We start from the raw sequence: 22,712 nt of genomic DNA, 5'->3' as shown, positions 1-22,712 counted from the left end.
CATCTGGCCCATTGAGTTTCTCTGCCATTTAAGCATGGCTGGGTTTTGAACAAAGTTGCTTCATAGTGCAGTGATTGCTACTACAGATGATAGCTTGGTCACTAATCAAGATGCCACAAAGTTTCGGCTTTGCTTAAGCAACCACGCGTCAAGAGAGCTTGCCTTACTGATCAGGCAAACGACAAGGTCAATTAAATTCAAAGTTCAAAGTAAGTTTATTGTCCAAGTACATGTCTGTCACCGTATACGGGTTTCCCCCGCCATCCGAAGGTAGAGCGTTCCTATGAAACTGTTCCTAAGCTGGAATGTCGTAAAGTGAATAAACAATTACCATTTATTAATATGGAAAAGATTTTTGAGCGTTCCCAGACCCAAAAAATAACCTACAAAATCATGCCAAATAACACACAAAACCTAAAATAACAGTAACATATAGTAAAAGCAGGAATGATATGATAAATACACAGCCTATATAAAGTAGAAATTCTTTTCTGCAATCATTGAAGCACTGTCTAGCGCAGCAAAAATCTCACGCAAGCGCTCTCAGCGCAAGCACTCTTGGCAGAAACACTTGGCGCAAACGCTCTCGGCAGAAAGACTCTCTCCAATAACCTTTAAGCTATGAAGCTGCCAAATCATACCAAATAACACATAAAAATACACAGCCTATATAAAGTAGAAACAATGTATGTACAGTGTAGTATCACTTACCGGAATCTGGAAGACAGCGAGCACACTGATGATGGTGTGTTAGGCTGAGACATCGGAGGTTGGGTGGTGGGACACTGGGGTGTCATCTCATCGTCGTCTGTTTCCATCGGGGCAGGCAGGTCATCTTCTTCTACGTCTGCCTGCCTGGATGTCGAAGGCCGAGATTTGTCGTCTGCTGTGGCTGATGTGGAAGGCTTGAAAAACAACAGTATGCTTGACTGCTTAGCCTCACGCATTTTTCTATCATACAGTTCTTTGTAAGCACTCAAACCATCCTGCAAATATGCCCTAAACCTACGTACTCTTTCAAAATTAAAGTTGTACTTTTCTGCAATCATTGCAGCGTTGTCAATTGCAGCGAAAATCTCACGCAGTTGCTTCACGTTCAGTTCCTGGACGACTTCACTTTCGGTTCGTTCGCTACTCCATTCGGTTTCAATTGTTATCCTTTCCTCTTCCAATTGTATCAGCTCTTTATCTATCAGTTCTTGGTCATGGGATGCCAAAACCTCTTCAACATCATCTTCGTCAACTTCCACAAGCCAAACTCACTTTGTCCTTATTTTGTTCACCACAATCGAAACTCTTAATTATGCCTAGTTTTCCGCCAAGTGTAACACCCTTATGAACTCTTTTAGGCTTTTCCAATACCTTAGAACTCATCTTGCTAACAGATGCTCAAAATAAATCGACATAAAGCACAGATGCTCACAGGCACGTGCTTAAGCAATGCCGGTTAGAATGCAGTTCTGGGAAAGGAGCTTGGCTGCTCGGGGTGCACGCTGCCTTTTCTCGTAACAGTGAAAACACCTTCTGTTAGCAAAAACAGGAAACTAATGTAGGTCTTTCATAACCGTGAGGTGTCGTAAAGCGAACGTTCGAAAAGCGGGGGAACACCTGTACAATCTTAAGATTCATTTTCCTGTGGACATACTCAATAAATCTAATAATGGAATCCATGAAAGACCACATCAACGTGGTGAACCACTCGTGTGCAAAAGACAAATACAAAAAGAAAGAAAAAAATTAGAAATGATAATAAATAAGAAATAAGTGTTGAGACTATGGGATGAGCAGTCCTTGAAATTGAGTCCATAGATTGTGGGAACAGTTCAGTGATGGGGTGAATGTAGTTATCCCCTCTGATTCAAGAACCTGATGTTTGAGGGGTGATAACTGTTCCTGATCCCTGGTGGTGAGAGTCTTCAGGCTCTTGCACCTTCTTCCTGTTGGCAGCAGCAAGAGGAGAGCATGTCCGAGGTGGTGGCGGTCCCTGATGATGGAATACCAAGGAGAATGATTAGCTTACTGTCTCTTCAGATTACTGAAACAGATTCTAAATCAGAGCAACTGGTCATTTAAGTCTGCTGCAGCTGATTTTCTTAACAACAGTTCTGTTCATGTTTGTTTTTTGAATGCTAAAACAGCAATAGAAAATGAAGCTTAAATGTTGGCTCAGTGCACAGCTCCAAATAATGCACATGCTGGAAATGTATTGTAAAATCAGAAAATACACAAAACCCTCACCAGCTCAGGGAGCATCTCTGGAGAGAGAAGCTGAACTGTTACCTCAGTCAATGAGAAGAGTTCATCGATCTGAAGCATTGGGCCAAATATTGTGGGTCAATGGATGTGCTCAACAGATTGAGCAACATCTGTGGAGGCAAAGAGATAGTTACTTTTTGGGTGTGGATCCTTCATCGGGGCTTCCCCTCCACTGAATAACCTGCTGTTTACCATCAGGAGTTTTTTTTTTCTTTTGCCCCAGTTTCTATTGTCGACAGTCTCTTGTGTCCCCATTCTTCTACTCTACTGAACATTCTCCTCAAGGAGCGCCCATTCTGAAGAAGATCTTTTCATCTCCTCAACGGGTGTTCTGTGAGTTCCTCGCCCTCGCTGCGTTCTTTCAGCAGTTCATTTTCTGCTCCAGATTCCAGCATCTGCAGGCTCTTGTGTTCCCATTGTAGGTAAATTATCATTTAATCAGAAGCAAGTAATCCCATGGGTGTAAAATCAGTCAATTTATATCAATGATGTAGATCAATTTTGGGGTTCCTCGGCGGGGGGGGTGGTTCAGACAGCTTATTAATTCTATTTAGTTTTTGTTATTTTTAGTTTTAAATGCCTGAGTATTTTGGACATACAGTGACTTTTTAGGATCCTGAAGTTTTGACAGCCAGCAAAATTGATATGGGGTAATTATAGAGGAGTGTTACAGGTGGGATGTATTACAGTGGCATGCAAAAGTTTGGGCACCCCTGGTCAAAATTTCTGTTACTGTAAGAATAGTTAAGTAAGTAGAAGATGAACTGATCTCCAAAAGTCATAAAGTTAAAGATGAAACATTCTTCTCAACATTTTAAGCAAGATTAGTGTTTTATTTTTGTTTTGTACAATTTTAGAGTGGAGAAAAAAAGGAAAAGAGCACGATGCAAAAGTTTGAGCACTCCAAGAGATTTGAGCTCTCAGATAACTTTTACTAATGTCTCAGACCTTAATTAGCTTGTTAGGGCTATGGCTTGTTCACAGTCATCATTAGGAAAGGCCAGGGGATGCAAATTTCAAAGCTTTATAAATACCGACTCCTCAAACCTTGATCCAACAATCAGCAGCCATAAGCTTCTCTAAGCAGCTGCCTAACACTTTGAAAATTAAAATAAATGATGCCCACAAAGCAGGAGAAGGCTATAAGAAGATAGCAAAGTGTTTTCAGGTAGCCGTTTCCTCAGTTTATAATGTAATTAAGAAATGGCAGTTAACAGGAACAGTGGAGGTTAAGTTGAGGTCTGGAAGACCAAGGAAACTTTCCGAGAGAACTGCTTGTAGGATTGCTTTGATTTTATGCCTTTTGGAAATCAGGTCATCTTTTACTTGCTTAGCTATTCATAGTAACAGAAATTTTGACCAGAGGTGCCCAAACTTTTGCATGTCACTGTGTGTATATGTATGTGTGTGGGTGATGGGTAGATAGAGTGAGCGGAGGAGGGGAAAGAAAGGGGTAAATATTCACCTGGGGTGAGTGTGGGTGAAACTTGGTAGATCAGAATGAGAAAGAAAATGGGCAGAGGGTAGGTGATCAGACATTGGAGAGTTCAGTGTTTCTACTGTCAGATGTAGACTACCCAAGCAGAAAATGAGGTTTCTTCCTCTAGTTTGCTGAAGACAGGTCAGTGTGGAAATAAGGGGAGTTAAATGGCTGAATGAGGGGAATTAAACTGGGAGCACGGGTGCTTGGAGAAGTGGTCACTCCCTCTGGATGTCACTGGCCACATGCAGCACAGCACAAACAAATAAGACAAAATCTGCTGATGCTGGAAATCCAAGTAACACACACTGAATGCTGATGGAACTCAGCAGTGAGGGAGAGGGGGAGGAGGGAACATTGACTCAGACCATGAGAGGCCTGCGTCGGGCATTTTCATGTCTTACCAGGCACAGATTGGAAGTCTGTGTGGGACACCACTCCTCGCACAGACACTAGAGCAATGTCCTTGCTCAAGGACATAAACACGCTTCCACAGCTGAGGCTCAAACTAGCGACCTTCAGATCACTAGATGAACGCCTTAACCACTTGGCCACATGCCCACCACAACAGGTCGGGCAGCATCTATGGAAAAGAGTAAACAGTTGGTGTTTCGGCCCGAAACCCTTCATCAGGACTGGAGAAAGAAAGAGATGAGAACTCAGAGCAAGAAAGTGGAGGGAAGGGGAGGAAGAAATGTGGATTTCTAATACCAGATAGTAGGTGACGGGTGAAACCAGGAGAGGGGGAGGGGTGAAGTAAAGAGCTGGGAAGTTGCTTGGTGAAACTTGGTTGCTTGGGCTGGAGAAGGCAAAATCTGATGGGAGATGACTGAAGGCCTTGAAAGAAAGAGAAGGGGGAGGAGCACTGGAGGGAGGTGATAAGGTGAGAGAGGGAATTTGAATAGTGAAGGTTGAAAGGGGGGGTGGAATTACTAGAAATTCAAGAAATTGATGTTCATACCGTCAGGTTGGAGGCTATCCAGATAGAATATAAGGTGTTACTTCTCCAACCTGAGTGTGGCCTCATCACAGCAGTAGAGGAAGCTATGGACTGGCATGTTGGAATGGGAATGGGAAGTAGAATCAAAATTGGTGGGTACTGGGAGCTCCTGCCTTTTCTATCGGACGAAGTGTAAGTGCTCGGCAAAGTGGTCTCTCAATCTGTGCTCAGTCTCACCGGTATACAGGAGGCCACACTGGGAGCACCGGACACAGTATATGACTTCACAAATGACAACTGATTTAAAAGGCATGGCACCATTTGACTTGTCTCAGGGGGTTCTCTTTCCACTTCCCCCGCCCCCACCACATATCGCCCAAAGTAAAAAACAAGCTGCAGGTAATATACAAATTTAAATTGTTGCTGAATATGTTTGTAGTTGCCAATTTACATGAATGCTATTTGTTGCCGTCTGAATATTTGTGTCTTCCCATTGGTTTGAATATATTCACGCTTTGTAAAGTATATGCCAATACATTTTGCAACCTGCAAATCTGCAAATTTAAATTAAAATACTTGATTTAGGAAAGGTTTTTGTAGCTCATGCACCACGTATTTGAATCATTTTGAAAGCATTGGAGATTGGTATGAAGTGAAGCGTACAAAAAATTAGGAAGGAACTGGGCTGTTAGTGTCTCATTATCAGCTATGGATCAATAGTCATTAAATCTTCAGTGAGGGTATCATAATCATCAATAATAAAAACATAAAATGGCTCATCAGGCCAGGCAGCAATTGTAGAAGCAGTTGGCATTTGTCATTGAAGACCCTCGGTCAGAACTCCTGTGTTCTGAAGATGTCTGTAAATGGTGGTGTGGGCTATGTTGATTTCACATGTGAAGTGATGCTGAGACTTCTTATAATACCTGTGAGCCTTGTTATTGAGTAGCAGCGTCATATTATAATGATCTGGCACAGAATGAGGCCATTTTAACCTATTGGGTTCTGCAGGCTCTCTGGGGAACATTCGAATCAGGCCCATCCCAGTAATCCTGCAAGTTTATTTTTCTTAAGTTCTTCTGAAGCTGATGGATTGTCCTTGCTTTCCCCACCCTCAGGCTGCAAGCTGTAGGTCTTTGTCATGGGCTATATAATTAAAAAAAAGTTTAGGTCGTGGCATGAAAAAATGCTGGGGAGAAATGGTTCAATTTATTACCGATCAATCAATGAGGAATCTTGCTTGTTAATGATGCTTGGATATTTTAGCTTAAAGAAAACACTGGAAGCATTGAGCTAGTCAGACTGCATCTGTGGGAAAAAGTGAACTGTAGTTAACATAATTTCCAAATGGATAAAAGGAGTAAATATCCAAAACAGATGATCCAGCTAAGTTTCAGAGAGATGCTAGTGCTCTGGATGTAATGCCCATATTCTTAATTATTTTCTCAGTTCCTCAGTTTTTAAATACTGCCATAAATGGGTATGGGTGGCGGGGTGGAGATGCGTCTCTACCAAAGGAGGCATTTGGTGTGCTCCTTCCCTCTGCTAACCTGAAGGTCACCCTTGGGCCTGGTGTAGCACCTGCTTAGCCCCTGATCAGGGTCATGTGAAACCATGGGAGCAGGTGGTGGATGGTCGTATGAGCAGCTGGTGCATATCACGAGTCCTGGTTGTGCGGCCATTGACGCCTGGCAGACAATCTCTGAAGAGTATTGATGAAAGTTGGGCCCACCCGTCTTGTCAAGTCACTGCCCAGAAGAAGGCAATGGCAAACCATTTCTGTAGAAAAATTTGCCAGGAACAATCATGGTCATAGAAAGACCATGATTGCCTATATCTTACGACATGGCACATAATGAATGAACATAAATGGGTAAAAGGTGTGGGAAGGAGCTCGTAGGTTTTCCTCGACCAGTTTAAGTTAGAGGTAGTGTCATCCCTTAAACTTAACTTTATGAACATAGGACTATGAGGCATAATAGAATGAGGTCATCCGGCGTATCAAGTTTGCTCTGGCATTTCATCATGGCGGATTTATCGTCCCTCTCAACACCATTCTCTTGCCTTCTCAGCATAACCTTTGATGTCCTGACTAACCAAGAACCTATCAACCTCCGCTTTAAATATACTCAATGACTTGGTCGCTGTAGCTATCCATGGCAATGAATTCCACAGATTTATCACCATTTGGCTGAAGAAATTCCTCTTCATATCTGTTCTAAATGGACGTCTCTCTATTCTGAGATTGTGCCCTCTAGTCATAGACACACCCACTTTAGGAAACATCCTCTCCACATCCTCTGTCCAGATCTCTTAATATTTGATGCATTTCAATGAGATCTTCCTTAATTTTCTCAATTCCAGTGTGTATGGGCCCAGAGCCATCAAATGCTCCTTCTACATTAACCCTTTCATTCCCAGAATCTTTCTTGTGAACCCCTCTGGACCCTCTCCAAGGCCAGCACATCTTTTCCAGTAAGATGGTGGCATGCTCGGATGCAGCAGCTTCTACGGGGCCAACCAAAGATGCTGTCTTTTTTTAAATGCATTTTTTTTACGATCATGAGACCCTGTTGGACAGTAAGAACTTAGAGTACTGCAGTTCAATCCATCAGCTAATTACCTATTGGTGGAGAAACTGAAAGAGGTAGACTTGGTGCAGACCATGTTGCTGCCTGCTGCCGTGAGGCATTGGAGTCAGTGCGTGAAGGCAGTGTGCAGTCCATCAGCGAGTGATTGTCTTGGTCACTTCTCTTGTGATGGCAGGAACCCTGTTGGACATTGGTAATGTGGAATGCTGCAAGTCCGGTTCATAGGTTTAATGGTAGAGCTGCTTGGCCTTGGTTGTACTGAGGAGTTGGCCTCAAGCTGTGGTGACCCTTGTTTACAGTCGTCCAGGAGAGAGGTGTCGAGGTTGGTGCCAGAAGCGGTGATGTCACTGCTGCCCTCCACTGCTTGCTTGGCAGAAGATGAGCTGTAATGGGTTCGATTGCAGACTGCTGCAACTTTCATGGACTCGGACTTGAACCATACATTTTGTGTGACTGTATTTTACTGCTCTCTTATATGTGCTTTACTGTGTGTGACCATTCACACTGTGTTTTGCACTTTGGTCCTGAAGTAACACTGTTTTATTTGGCTGTATTCATAAATGTTCATATATAGTAAACTGATAATTTAACTTGATCTTTTCTTCAATAAGGGACCTTACACTGCTCTCAACACTGTAAGTGCAGTCTGACTAATGCCTTATAAAGCTTCAGCATCACATCCTTGCTCTTATATCCTAGTCCTCTCGAAATGAATGCTAACATTGCATTTGCCTTCCTTAACGCCGACTTAACCTGCAAGTTAACCTGAGAGAATCCTGCACAGGGACTCCATTGGCACCTCTGATTTTTTAAATTTTCTTTCTGTTTAGAAAATAGTCTATGCCTTTAATCCTTCTACCAAAGTTCATGACCATACATTTCCCTACACTACATTTCATCTGTCATTTCTTTGCCCATTCTCCCAATCTGTCGAAGTGTTTTGCACATTCCCTCCATCTTCAACATTAGCTGCCCCTCCACCTATCTTTGTACCGTCTGCCAGCATGGCCACAAAACCATCAATTCCTTCACCCAAATCACTGATGTATATTGAGAAATGAAATGGACGCAACATTGACCACTACAGAATACTAGTCATTAGCAGAAGAGGCCCCCTTTATTCCCACTCTTTGCCACGTACCAGTCATCCAATCTACAGTGCAGAACATTTTGATATTTTTACCTGACTGTCGAATCCTAAAGGGGAAAGTATGCTTTGAAGAAAAAGGATTTCCAAATATTATATTCTTTGAACACTTCTTGGTGATCTTAATTATTGATTTAATTCTGGTTTGTTTGTTTAATTCATTCAGATCATACTTGTCTGTCTAGATAATATCAGTACGTTCTCACTTGTCCATAAAATTACAAAGACTGCTTATGATGATGATCAAGACCAGTTTTCATCCGAGATTCAAAATTGTGCATGCCCTAGAAAATAGCACAATTGATTAATAATATATTTCATTTGCAGAAAATTCCTTGCCAAAACTGAAACTCTCTGAAGATAGTGTTATTACGTCGCCATCGAACTCCAATTCAAGTTTTCCAGCCATGACTGCCGGAAACGGGTTGGCAGATACGCCGGCTGGTTCTAAGGACCATGGCGGTACTCCCATCATCGTCCCATTGATCCCACCGCCAATACTCAAGCCGCCAACAGGTAAGGAGTGCGTTGTGTTTCACTTGAGCTTCACATAGACAAATAAGAATGTTCTAAATCCATTTTTGTTTTCTTTCTGCTAAAATATCTGGTAACAACTTGGAAGTGCATTTGCCAAGAGATATTATAACTCTGCTATGTGTCTATACTTACTGTACTATTTTTGGCAGTGAGTGCATTTCTCTCTGTGGAACCCCTAATGGCCAGCAACATGCAGTTGATCCATTGATTGCCATCCATTATTAAACAAAAGTGAAATCTTCATTCATGTGCCAATGAACCTTGGGAAAGTAATCTAAAGAGCGTTGAAATGTTATGCTTCTTAGCAAAAATATTCCAAAGTTTGTTTCAATGAGTCAGCAAGGGTGCACTGGATTTGTGAAATTGTTCATGGCTACAACCTGTAATCTCGCAGCCGAGAATATTCTTCACTCTACTTCTATGTACAAGCCAGGTGATCAACTGGTGAGTGAGGAGTGTTCCAATCAGAATTCTAGAAATAAGAGTAATTGCACCATTCATCGTGCAGGCATTTGACAAAGTGATGATAAAGAGCCCTGGTAAAACACACATCACTGAGCAAGAAGGAGAGGTATGTTGGAAGCAGCACCAGGCATACCTGACAATGAGGGGCCAACCTGAAGATGCAACAAGGGGATCTTCTTGGGCATTCCTTGAAGAATGAGCATGACTGACTTGCATTCCAGTACCAAGGAGTGCAAGATGTCAGCTAATTAATTTTTTTTAATGTGGGGTGCTTGTTGCTCACCAGCATGGGACCTAACACAGCAAGGTCTTGGTCCAGTGTAGGAGTCTCCAGAACAATTGGAGACAGTACTCTGCTTTACAGACAGCCACACTTGCAGATGCATTGCATATTTGTATATCCAACAATTCCATTCTTGAACCAACTGAAAAACTAATCACTATTGTCTATTAAAACACTAACCAGCTTTTTGCTAAAATGGACCTTTGTTCTAATTCTGTTTTCTTGTAAAAATTGTGTATAATTTATGTTTGGCTTAGTTTTCTTGTGATTCTCACAACACGCTGGAGGAACTCAGCAGGTTGGGCAGCATCCGTGGAAAAGATCGCTCGATGTTTCGGGCCGGAACCCTTTGTCCTGACGAAGGGTTCCAGCCCGAAACGTCGACCGATCTTTTCCACGGATGCTGCCCGACCTGCTGAGTTCCTCCAGCGTGTTGTGAGTGTTGCTTTGACCCCAGCATCTGCAGATTATTTTTTGTTTTTTTGTGATTGCTGCTTATATGATGCTGTAGGCCTGTGATAATGCAGCAAGTAAGTTTTTCATTGCAATTGTCCATGCATGTACAATGACAAACGTAATGACTTGATTGACTGTATGTGCAGACACACTTGAACAGACCGTACATGAAGAGCTGCACTCTGATTCCATGCCCAGTAATTAACAAGGGCATGCATATAAGTACATGTGCACGCGGACGTACACGACGTAACGTATGTGTAGCACAGACACAGTGTAGTCTTGTCTATGCACTTTTCCTTGACCGCCCTTGCCCATCATCTCGTGTCTTACCTTCAGTCCTCAGGTTTCCTGATTTCTTCCCTCTATACTTTTCCTTCCTTCACAACTCCCTTCCCCTCCAGTCACGTCCTTCCATCTTAGCCCCATCTTCTTTCCTTTTGTGCTTCCCAACTCTATCACTAGCCTTCTTTGGGGATGGTTCCTGACAGCGTGTCCAGTCCCCGCCATGACAGCCATGCAACTGAAACTTCTGTCATAAGGGAGGGGAGGTGTTATTGACAGTGATGCCAAACAGAAAAATGTCATCAATTATGAATTCAACACTGGGTTTTGGTGTTATCATGACCACTTGCTCACAACCTTGGCCCAACCCTGAACCAAACTTTCAAAAGTGGGAGTGACTGTCCCTTTCTTCAAGAGAGCATTTGACAACGTGATGATAAAAGGACTCTGGTGAAACAAGTCAACAGGCAGGAAAGACAAAGTAATCGTGAACACGGCAAAGCACATCACACAAACCAATCTTCCGTCCTTGGACTCACTTTACACCGCACGCTGTCGGAGCAGTGCTGCCAGGATAATCAAGGACACGACCCACCCAGCCAACACACTTTTCATCCCTTTTCCCTCCGGGAGAAGGCTCAGGAGCTTGAAGACTTGTACGGCTAGATTTGGGAACAGCTTCTTTCCAACTGTGATAAGATTGCAGAACAGATTGTGACCCGGATCTGAGCTGCACCCTCCAAATATCCAGACCTGCATCTCAGTTTTTTTGCACTACCTTACTTTCCATTTTTCTATTTATGATTTATAATTTAAATTTTTAATATTTACTATCGATTTGTAATCTAGGGAGTGGGAAGCGCAGAATCAAATATCACTATGATGATTGTATGTTCTAGTATCAATTGTTTGGCGATAATAAAGTATAATATAACTGTTAAATCCTAGATCCATAAAGGTAGGTGTGATGTTTGAGGTCCATTGTCCCAAATTCAAAACAATGGTCATTGGGCGATGGTCACCCTTTTACCATATGCTTCCTGGGTTAGGAGGCATGTGCTATAAGGAGATGAAAGTTCCTGATGAAGGGTCTTGGCCCCAAATGTCAACTGTTCACACTTTTCCATAGCTGCTGCCTGGCCTGCTGAATTCCTCCAATATTTTGTGTGTGTGTTGCTATAAGGAGAGGTTGGGCAAGCTAGCGTTTCTCTGGAGTGGTGGAAGCTGATGTATGACTTGATAGAAGTTTTTAAAATTATGAGATCTACATGTAGAATAGTCAGCTAGTGTTTTCCCAGGGTTGAAGTGTATAACACTGAAGAGTTATGCAGTGAAGATGAGAGGGAGAAAGTTCACAGGAGATGTATGGGGCAGGTTTTTTTTCTTATAGAGTGGTGGGTGTTTGGAATGCACTGTCAGTGGTGGTTGTAGAATAGAGGCATTTAAGAGACGTTGATATGCAGAGAATGGAGGGATATGGCCCATGTTCAGGCAGAAGGGATTAGTCTAATTAGGCATCATTAGTTTAATTAGTGCCGCACAACATTGCAAGCTAAAAGGCCTGTTGCTGTACTGTACTGTTCTGTGTTCTAAATATTATTCTCCATTTGCAACGCCTCTGCAAATGAAGCAGTCCATGCCTGCATGCAGGAGTCTGAGGTAGTATTCAGACATGGACTGAGAAGTGACAAGCAACTTAGATGGCAAATGCCAGACTGTAACCATTTCTGGGTCCTCCATCATTTGTGTCCTCAGTTTGCCATCCAACTCACCAGCTAATAAAATATTATGTCTGCAAGCACTTGTCAAAGGCTGAATTACTTCTGGCAAGTGACTCACCATCTGAAACCCCAAATCCTTTGCATCATCTCCAAGGCAAAGGTCAGCAGTGAAATGGATTACTCTCTATATACCTGGGTGAGTGCGACTCCTGAAGCACCATTTAGGACAAATCAGCCTGTCTGATTGGTACATCCCCACCCTGGTACATTTGTTCCCACCGTTTCCAGCATAGAGTCACTGCTGTGCTGGATGTGGATTAGAATGTAGGTAGAATATGAAACAATTACATTCAGAGTCAATGAGTGCTTAATGGTCAGCATAAACTCAGTGGGTTGCAGTGTATGTTTCCCTGCTGTCTCTTTGAATATAAACAGATTAGATTACAATAGATAAGCATCTATCACACTCTGTTCCAGTTTATTTAAAGCATTATGTTAATTGTCACAACTGTTGTAACTATATGTTATAATTTTGTGGTTTCTGTCAGTTTTTGTTTTGGTTTGTCTTGTGTTTCTGTGATATCATTCTGGAGGAACATTGTATCATTTCTTAATGCAGGCATTACTAAATGACAATAAAAAAGGACTGCGTGTCCTCATAATCTAACCTAATCTAATCTCAGAAGCTTTTGCTCAATGTTGGCAACACCAAGGAGTTGATTGTTGACTTCCTGAGAAGGAAAATGGAGGTCCATGAGCTAGTCCTCATCAGGGGATCAGAGGTGGAGAGGATCAGCAACTTTAAATTCCTTGGTATTATCATTTCAGAGGACCTATCCTAGGCCCGGCGTGTAAGTGCATTTACAAAAGAAAAACATGCCAGTGCCTCTGCTTCCTTAGAAGTTTGTGAAGATTCGGCATGACATCTACTACTCTGACAAACTTTTATAGATATGTGGTGGAGAGTATATTGACTGGTTGTATCACAGCCTGGTATGGAAACACCAGTGCCTTTGAAATGAAAGGTAGTGGCTATGGCCCAGTGCACCACGGGTGAAGCCTACCCCACCATTAGGCACATCTACACCGAGTGCTGTCACAGGAAAGCAGCATGCACGATTAATGACCCCCTCCTCCCAGGCCATGCCCTCTTCACGCTGCTGCCAGTACGAAGAAGGCACAGGAGCCTCAGGACCCACATCACCAAGTTCAGGAACAGCTATTACCCCTCCACCGTCAGGCTCTTGAACCAATTGGGATAAATTCACAAAACATCACTCGCCCCATCACTGAACTGTTTGCACAACCTCTGGACTCACTTTCAAGGCCTCTTCATCTCACGTTCTCAATGCTTATTGCTTATTTATTTATTATCGCTCTCAAGGCCGAGGTATTGAAGCTCATTAATTAGTTTTGAAGGGATAATGGTATTGAATGCCAAACAGTTGTTAATAAAGAGCACCCTGATGTATGCATCTTTGCTGTCCAGATATTCCAGGGTTCACTGAAGAGCCAATGAGATGACCTCTGCTGTGGAGCTGTTGTGACGGTAGGTAAACTGGAATGGATCCAAGTTGCTTCTCAGGCAGTAGTTGATATATTTCATTACAAACCTCTTATAAACCACCTTGTGTATTCTGCTGTAAGGTCACGCTCCATGTATTGTGGTGAGAGGGTCGCGCCCCGCCCTATAGCGTGTACACTGGTGGATGTCTTGCCCTGTACTGTATACAGCGATGGAACGCCTCGCCCTGTACTGTATACGCTGGTGGAATGTCTCGCCCTGTACTGTATACACTGGTGGAATGTCTCATCCTGTACTGTATACACTGGTGGAATGTCTCGCCCTGTACTGTATACACTGGTGGAATGTCTCGCCCTGTACTGTATACTCTGGTGGAACGCCTCGCCCTGTACTATATACTCTGGTGGAACGCCTCGCCGTGTACTGTATACTCTGGTGGAACGCCTCGCCGTGTACTGTATACTCTGGTGGAACGCCTCGCCCTGTACTATATACTCTGGTGGAACGCCTCGCCGTGTACTGTATACTCTGGTGGAACGCCTCGCCCTGTACTATATACTCTGGTGGAACGCCTCGCCGTGTACTGTATACTCTGGTGGAAGGTCTCGCCCTGTACTGTATACTCTAGAACGTCTCGCCCTGTACTGTATACTCTGGTGGAACGCCTCGCCCTGTACTATATACTCTGGTGGAACGCCTCGCCGTGTACTGTATACTCTGGTGGAATGCCTCATCCTGTACTGTATACTCTGGTGGAAGGTCTCGCCCTGTACTATATACACTGGTGGAACGCCTCGCCGTGTACTGTATACTCTGGTGGAATGCCTCATCCTGTACTGTATACTCTGGTGGAAGGTCTCGCCCTGTACTGTATACACTGGTGGAACGCCTCGCCGTGTACTGTATACTCTGGTGGAATGCCTCATCCTGTACTGTATACTCTGGTGGAAGGTCTCGCCCTCTACTGTATACTCTGGTGGAATGCCTCATCCTGTACTGTATACACTGGTGGAACGCCTCGCCGTGTACTGTATACTCTGGTGGAATGTCTCGCCCTGTACTGTATACTCTGGTGGAATGCCTCGCTGTGTACTGTATACACTGGTGGAACGCCTCGCCGTGTACTGTATACTCTGGTGGAATGTCTCGCCCTGTACTGTATACTCTGGTGGAATGTCTCGCCCTGTACTGTATACACTGGTGGAACGCCTTGCCGTGTACTGTATACTCTGGTGGAATGTCTCGCCCTGTACTATATACTCTGGTGGAACGCCTCGCCGTGTACTGTATACTCTGGTGGAAGGTCTCGCCGTGTACTGTATACTCTGGTGGAACGCCTCGCCGTGTACTGTATACTCTGGTGGAATGCCTCGCCCTGTACTATATACTCTGGTGGAACGCCTCGCCGTGTACTGTATACTCTGGTGGAAGGTCTCGCCCTGTACTGTATACTCTGGAATGTCTCACCCTGTACTGTATACACTGGTGGAACACCTCGCCCTGTACAGGTTTTCCCCGCTATCCAAAAGTAGAGTGTTCCTATTAAACAGTTAGTAAGCAGAAATGGCATAAAGTGAAGAAGCAATTACCATTAATTTTTATGAGAAAAATTTTTGAGCGTTCCCAGACCCAAAAAAAACCTAACAAATCATACCAAGTAGCACATTAAACCTAAAGTAGCAGTAACATATGGTAAAACCGGAAATGAGATGATAAATACACAACCTATATAAAGTAGAAATGCTTTTCTGCAATCATTGCAGCACTGTCGAGCATAGGGAAAATCTCATGCAAACACTTCCTCCAGTTACCTTTAAGCTATGAGGCTGCCGTCGCCTCAAAAATCGATCAAACCACCCATGACTACCTTTAAATTCCACTTTTGCAAAAATGTCTTTCATTTATATTGGAAAAAAGTTTTGCGTGTTCCCAGACCTGAAAACTGACCTACCAAATCATACCAAATAACACATAAAAATACACAGCCTATATAAAGTAGAAATAATGTATGTACAGTGTAGTTTCACTTACCAGAATTGGGAAGACAGCGAGTACACTGATGATGGATGGTGTATTAGGCTGAGGTTGCGGTGGTGGGAGGTACAGGAGACTGGTCACTAACATCTTCTATGTCTGCCTGCCTCGATGTCGAAGGGCAAGGTTCGTCGTCTGCTGTGGCTGATGTGGAAGGCTTGAAAAACGACAGTATGCTTGACTGCTTAGCCCAGCGGTCCCCAACCACTGGGCCGCAAAGCATGCGCTACCGGGCCGCGAGGAAGCGATATGATTTGGCGATATGAGTCAGCTGCACCTTTCCTCATTCCCTGTCACGCCCACTGTTGAGCTTGAACGCACGCGAGGTCATTACCCGCGTGTCGTCCATTTCAGCGCGGGAAGGAGATCAACTCCTCGAGCTTGCAAATGACGGCGGGCTGGAAAGTATGTTTGACATAACATCTCTGCCGGTGTCCTGGATCAAAGTCAAGGCTGAATATCCTGAGATAGCCACGAAAGCACTGAAAACATTGCTTCCATTTCCAACAGATCCCTGCAATGAATGCAACGAAAACTAAATTGTGGAATAGACTGGACATAAGGAACCCCGTTCGACTATCACTGTCTCCCGTCATGTTGCAGGAAAACAAGTCCAGGGCTCCCACTGATTCAGTGATATTGGTGTGTTGCAATGATTTTATATGTTCATACGGGGAAAATATGTGCTGTGTGTTTAATATCCAAACGTTACTTAAAATGTTATGATGCTATTGACTTATATAACCATATAACAATTACAGCACGGAAACAGGCGATCTCTCCCCTTCTAGTCCATGCCGAACGCTACTGTCACCTAGTCCCACTGACCTGCACTCAGCCCACAACCCTCCATTCCTTTCCTGTCTATATACCTATCCAATTTTTCTTTAAATGATAGTGTCGAACCTGCCTCTACCACTTCTACTGGAAGTTCATTCAACATTTACTTCAAGCTCCCCTGGTAATCGACTTATCACTATATTCATGCGAGGAAAGTATACGCTGTATGTTTAATATTAAATTTGTTAGATAAACCCTTTTAGAAAGGAAATTGAGTGTATTAGCTACTTATCACCGATATTCCGGTCGCGATTAACAACCCCACCCCCCCGACAGAATCGCCAAAAACGACTTGTAGAAAAAAATCGTACACGCACGCGCACTGGTGCCCGTGCAAGGCTTCATGGTCATTGTATTTTATTTCGGGGTAAACCCAGCGTACTTGAACGCTACTCTCGTCCGCTGGCAACCCTACCACGACCAGCACCCCCCCCCCCCCCCCCCCCCGGTCGGCTGGTCCGCAAGAATATTGTCAATATGAAACCGCTCCGCAGTGCGAAAAAGGTTGGGGACCCCTGGCTTAGCCACACCTATATTTCTATCATACAGTTCTTTATAAGCACTCAAACCATCCTGCAAATATGCCCTAAACCTACATGCCCTTTCAAAATTAAAGTCATACTTTTCTGCAATCATTGCAGCGCTGTGAATCGCAGCGAAAATTTCATGCAGCTGCTTCACGGTCAGTTCCTGGATGACTTCACTTTCAGGCCATTCGCTACTGCGTTCGGTTTTGATTCATATCCTTTCCTCTTGCAATTGCATCAGCTCTTTATCTGTCAGTTCTTGGTCATGGAATGCCAAAATCTCTTCAACATCATCTTCGTCAACTTCAGTATCAGCCGAAGCACTTTCTCCGGTAAACGTCAAACTATGAAGCTGCCCTCGCTTCAGAAACCGATCAAACCACCCATGACTACCTTTAAATTCCACTTTCGCAACACTTTCATCACCATCGTCCAGTGCTTTCTGTTTAGACTTATTAAAAAGACTGACTGATTTCTCTGTAAGTATAAGATAACTTAACGGAACACCATGCTTTGTACACTCATCAATCCACTCAAGCAATAGACTTTCCATTTTATCCATTATTGGATGCCGACTAAAAGAGACCACTTTGCTGCGAGCAGAACCAACAGTAACATTGGCAGCTTTCAAAATTCTTTCTCTCTGCGTAAAATAGTGCGAATGGTGGACACAGGGAAGTTCAACAACAGTGTCCCGTTGACCACGATCAAAATGCTTAATTACGTCCAGTTTTACGCTAAACGTAACACCCATACGAGTTCTTTCAGGCTTTTCTGATATCTTAGAACTCATCTTGCTGACGGATGCACAAAATAAATTGAGATAAAGCACAGATGCTCACAGGCACGAATTTAAGCTATGGCGGCTAGAATGCAGTTCGGGGGGAGGAGCTTGGCAGCTCAGGGCGCACGCTGCCTTGGTTTGTAAAAGCAAAAACACTTCTGTTAGCGAAAACAGGTAACTAATGTAGGTCTATCGTAACAGCGAGCTGTCGTAAAGCAAACGTTCGGAAAACGGGAGCCACCTGTACTGTGTACTCTGGTGGGATGCCTCGTCCTGTAGTGTATACACTGGTGGAACATCTCACCCTGTATTGTATACACTGGTGGAACGTCTCGCCCTGTACTGTATACTCTGGAATGTCTCACCCTGTACTGTATACTCTGAAATGTCTCACCCTGTACTGTATACTCTGGTGGAATGTCTCACCCTGTACTGTATACTCTGGTGGAACATCTCACCCTGTACTGTATACTCTGGTGGAACGCCTCACCCTGTACTGTATACTCTGGTGGAGTGCCTCGCCCGTACTGTATACACTGGTGGAATGCCTCGCCCTGTAGTGTATACACTGGTGGAATGCCTCGCCTTGTACTGTATACTCGAACATCTGGCCCTGTACTGTATACTCTGGTGGAACGTCTCGCCCTGTACTGTATACACTGGTGGAACGTCTTGCCCTGTACTATATACTCTGGTGGAACACCTCGCCCTGTAATGTATACCCTGGAACATTTCTCCCTGTACTGTATACTCTGTAGCGTCACACCTTGTTCGGTATATTCTGGTGGAATATTATTCTGGAATTACTGATGAACTGAGACTTTTCCATATGTGGCCCTTCTCTCCTTGTTAATCTTACTTCATCCACCAATGTTCTGAGACATTGAAGGCACTATATAAAAGTAAACGTGCTATTGAAGTGATGGATGACAGGACTTGAGTATTTTTATGGCTGTCAGATATATTATGTGTGGCAAATCATTCTTTGGCTTGTGATAGGCAGTCATGATGGGCCAAAGAGTCTGTTCCTAAGCTGTTCTTTTCTGTTACATGTACTATCTAAATGGATGTTACAGCTTAAAAGTAAATATTTTTTTTCTTTTTCATGCCTCTAAGCTTCATTTCTAATTCCGCCCCTTTTCTTTCCTTTCATGAATTTACGCCTCTTAATTTAAAGCAGGAGTGATCGTAGAGGAAGATATATTAGGGACATTTAAGAAACTCTTAGATAGGCGCATGGATGATTAAAAACAATGGAGGGCTATTTGTACGGAAGGGTTAGATTGATCTTAGCATAGGTTAAAAGGTCAGCACAACATCATGGGCCAAAGGCCTGTACTGTGCTGTAGTGCTCGATGCATCTAAGCAGTTTAGGCTCTGTTTCAAAATGGATTCCTCAGTCCGAATGGATTCAGAGACACGCTGTTGCTTTCTTGCCTATACTCATCAAGTTTCCCATGAAGCAGGGGCCAGACAAAATCCAAAAGCAGGTTGCTATTCAGCAGCTTCTGACAAGTCTGTGGACAGCTGATGGCTGTTCCTTTACTGGCTGCAAAAATTGCCCACTAGCATCCACAAACCACTAATGTTAATTCTTAAATCCTTCTATTAAAATAGGTTTACATCCAGTTCCTTCTGAGCATATTTGTTGGTAAAATACAAAACTTATTCCATATGCCTCCCATTTTGGGAGGAAAGTAATTCTCATCAATGTTGGATTGTTTGGATTTTTTCAAATATTGTGTACCACGCTTCTAGATTTGTACAGCTCAATTAAAATTACCTGTGACATATATATTGTGTACAATTATATTGAACTTGTTACTGCTTATCTTTATTGCTGGTAAAGCAAATTTTGTTGCGCAATCTTCTGTATAATTTACGATTACAAGTTCTGCAGGTGAAGCAGTTGCTGATCAGTCAGCTTGGTGCCATTAATATTCAGATGCCCATAAATGAATCCCAGTTTTATTTGTAAATTCCACTCCATTGGAAATGTACAGTAAATGATCAATAATGGCACTCTCAGTATTTGATCTTGTGGAGATGTTTCAGTTTGAAGTTTCATTCTGTGTAATCTTACATTTAGTCAGTTATCGAAAATTCAGAGCCCACTTTTACAATTCCTCAGTGAAGTTTTACAACTCAGTCTGCAGTGTCTGAGTTGACAGGGAACTATTTTGACTGTGACAGTAACCTCTGAGTGACTCCTTTGATCCTTCTCATCGGCTGAACAATAATCGTGCTGATCCCCCCCTCTGCTACTCCTTTTGACGGTTCTTGAGCGTGATGGGCTGTGGCAGTAATCGGATAAAATAGGACGACTCATCAAGAATAAAGTAACTACAAAAGTGAGATTCATATCTAAGCTTTAATCCTCACATGATTTTAGTATTAGGATTGTTTTACTATTTTAGTGAATATCCACCTTGTATAATTTGCATCGTGACCATGTTCCATTTATTTTTGATTATTGGCAGAAGAAATCCATCGCTTTAAGTTTTTCTGTGGCAACTCACCACCAGCTAATCTGTTCCACTCAACGTATTTTGCATCCAACTCCAACATCCTGCTCAACCTCAATGTGGGAGAGTCAGAATGGTCAACTTTCTCACAGCATCACCAGTGAGTGCAGTTCCACATCTGATGAGCCATTTGTAGCAATTGAAGATTATGGTTATGGTATAGTGCTTGCTTATTCCAACACAGAAGATGGTGTTACCACCTAGCTTGGCTGGTCCAGGTCCATATTCACAGGCATCTTTACCAAGGTGTTGGAGGCTACCAGGAGTGAACATTGTCAGTAGCCTGTCCGAGTCCAACCACATTGATGCCACAGCCTTCTCATCAGCCTTCTATATCTTCAGGAGGCTAAAAAAAAATTTGTCACCTACCCTATGACCCTCACAAATTGTTATTAGCCTCTCCTTGTTAAATAAAATCACTCACAGGCATCCTCCATCAAGGGGATAATTCCTTTGGGAGTACATCATACTTGAGTGTTCACCCTGCTATGGCAACTACTCTGCCTATGGCTGCAAGAAATTGCCAAGAGTAGTGGGCACAGCTTAGTACACTACGGAAACCAGCCTCCCCTCTGGGGACTCTGCCTACACTTCTCATTGCCTCATTAAAGCACTCAATATAACCACAGACCCCACCTATTTTGGGTGTTCTCTCTTCTCACCCCTCCCATTGGGCACAAGATACAAAAGCCTGAAAGCACACACCAGGGACAGCTTCTATCCCACTGTTATATGGTTCCCTGGGATGATAAAAATGGACTCTTTACTTCATAACCTCCACTGTTGTAACCTTGTATCTAACTGTCTACCTATACTGCACCTTTTCTATAATTATAACACTGTACTCTGTACCCTGTTAGTTTTTCCCCTTTGCACTACCTCAATGCGTCGTGTAATGAATTGATCCATACGGATAGTATCCAAGACGAGTTTTAAATTGTACCTTGGTCCACGTGACAATTCTAAACCAATTCACGAGAGATCGGAAAGGAAACAGCCAGTTTTATTAAAATGGCTCAGGCTTGATCGAATTATGAGCAATCTGATACCTTTTAATGCTGAAAATAAATCTAACGTTATTGGTTGATTGCATGATTCCTGAGCCATGACACTGTTTGATGACTGTTTGAGTGCAGTGTGACCCCACACCCCTTTCTCCTTCTCCTTCTCCATCCTCCCCATGTGGAGTAGACCTTTTCTAATGATTGATTTTCTAATGCTGCTTACTGACTCCCACCAGAGCATTGCCTTGTCTAACCTGCTCACGTCCATTTTTTGTAACTGTTTTCCAGTAATTTTTAATTTTCACTATTTCACTTTACTTTCCTAAATTTTGACTTTGAATTACTCTGCTCTCTGTATGTTTTTGTGACTAAGAACAGAAGCAGTCAGCTGTTAATTGCTTTGGCCTGCTCAAAGTGTTTAATTCACTCTGGTGAAAGTGGAATTTTCACCATCTCTGCCATGTCCTTTGGCAGCATATTCCATGTACCCATCACCCTCTGAGGAAAAAGTTGCCCATTTTCATCCCTTTTAAATCTTTCCCCTCACCCAAAACCCGTGCCCTGTAGTCCTTGACTCCCTGACTCTGGCAAAAAGACTGACCATCTATCTATCTTTGAGTTCATATAATGTGTTCTCTCAGTATAAAAATGTCCTGCTTGGCCCTGAACTGTACACAGTGTCTTTTACTCTCTCGCATTTAGAAGTGACTTCTCCTGTCTTTTGAGAGCAGCGGATGTTTGTATACATGGACTTAAGTAAAGCTTTTGACAAGGACTTTCATGGTAGGCTAATCCAGAGGATGAAGTCAACTCACCATCAGTCATCCACCCACCTTATCTTCTCTGATGCATCTCCGTTTGAGTGTATTCGGATCCAATCCCTACACCCAGCTCTGCTTCAGTGTGGGAGAGTTTGAATGGTTGGGAAGAACCATGGAGACTATGTAGAGTGGACTTAAAAAGGGCTTTTTTCACAGAAAACAAGGTTGTGGTAGAGGGGTATCATCCTGACCGGAGTTTGTAACGAGTAGATTGCCACAAGCAGTGTTCCCTCTTTTTTTTTTACAGCTATGCATACTCTGAGCAGGAAACCTTTACACAGCCTGAAAACTACGAGGCACCTTGTATTAACATTATTTTAACTTTCCTAATATTGATTGGCATTTCCTTAGCACAAGGAGTTTAGATGGGGTGGAGTTTGTTAGGTGTGTTCAGGAAGGCTTCCTGATGCAATATGTAGAATAGCCAACTAGAGGAGAGGCTGTACTTGATCTGGTACTGGGAAATGAACCTGGTCAGGTGTCAGATCTCT

General features: G+C 43.2%; 1 protein-coding gene across 7 annotated transcripts in view; it reads left to right on the top strand.

Moving 5' to 3' along the window:
- Positions 1-22,712, top strand: part of sobpa (sine oculis binding protein homolog (Drosophila) a) — a 320,652-nt gene that overhangs the window by 127,348 nt on the left and 170,592 nt on the right. For all 7 annotated transcript variants that reach the window (XM_063040814.1, XM_063040816.1, XM_063040815.1 and 4 more), the window contains exon 3: positions 8,742-8,930. In XM_063040814.1, coding sequence (XP_062896884.1) covers positions 8,742-8,930 — 189 coding nt within the window. The remainder of the gene's footprint in view (positions 1-8,741; positions 8,931-22,712) is intronic.

The sequence above is a fragment of the Mobula hypostoma genome, chromosome 2, assembly GCF_963921235.1.
Source record: "Mobula hypostoma chromosome 2, sMobHyp1.1, whole genome shotgun sequence".
NCBI lineage: Eukaryota > Metazoa > Chordata > Chondrichthyes > Myliobatiformes > Myliobatidae > Mobula > Mobula hypostoma.
The sequence above is the reverse complement of the archived record's forward strand: the minus strand, read 5'-3'. Positions and strand labels throughout refer to the sequence as shown.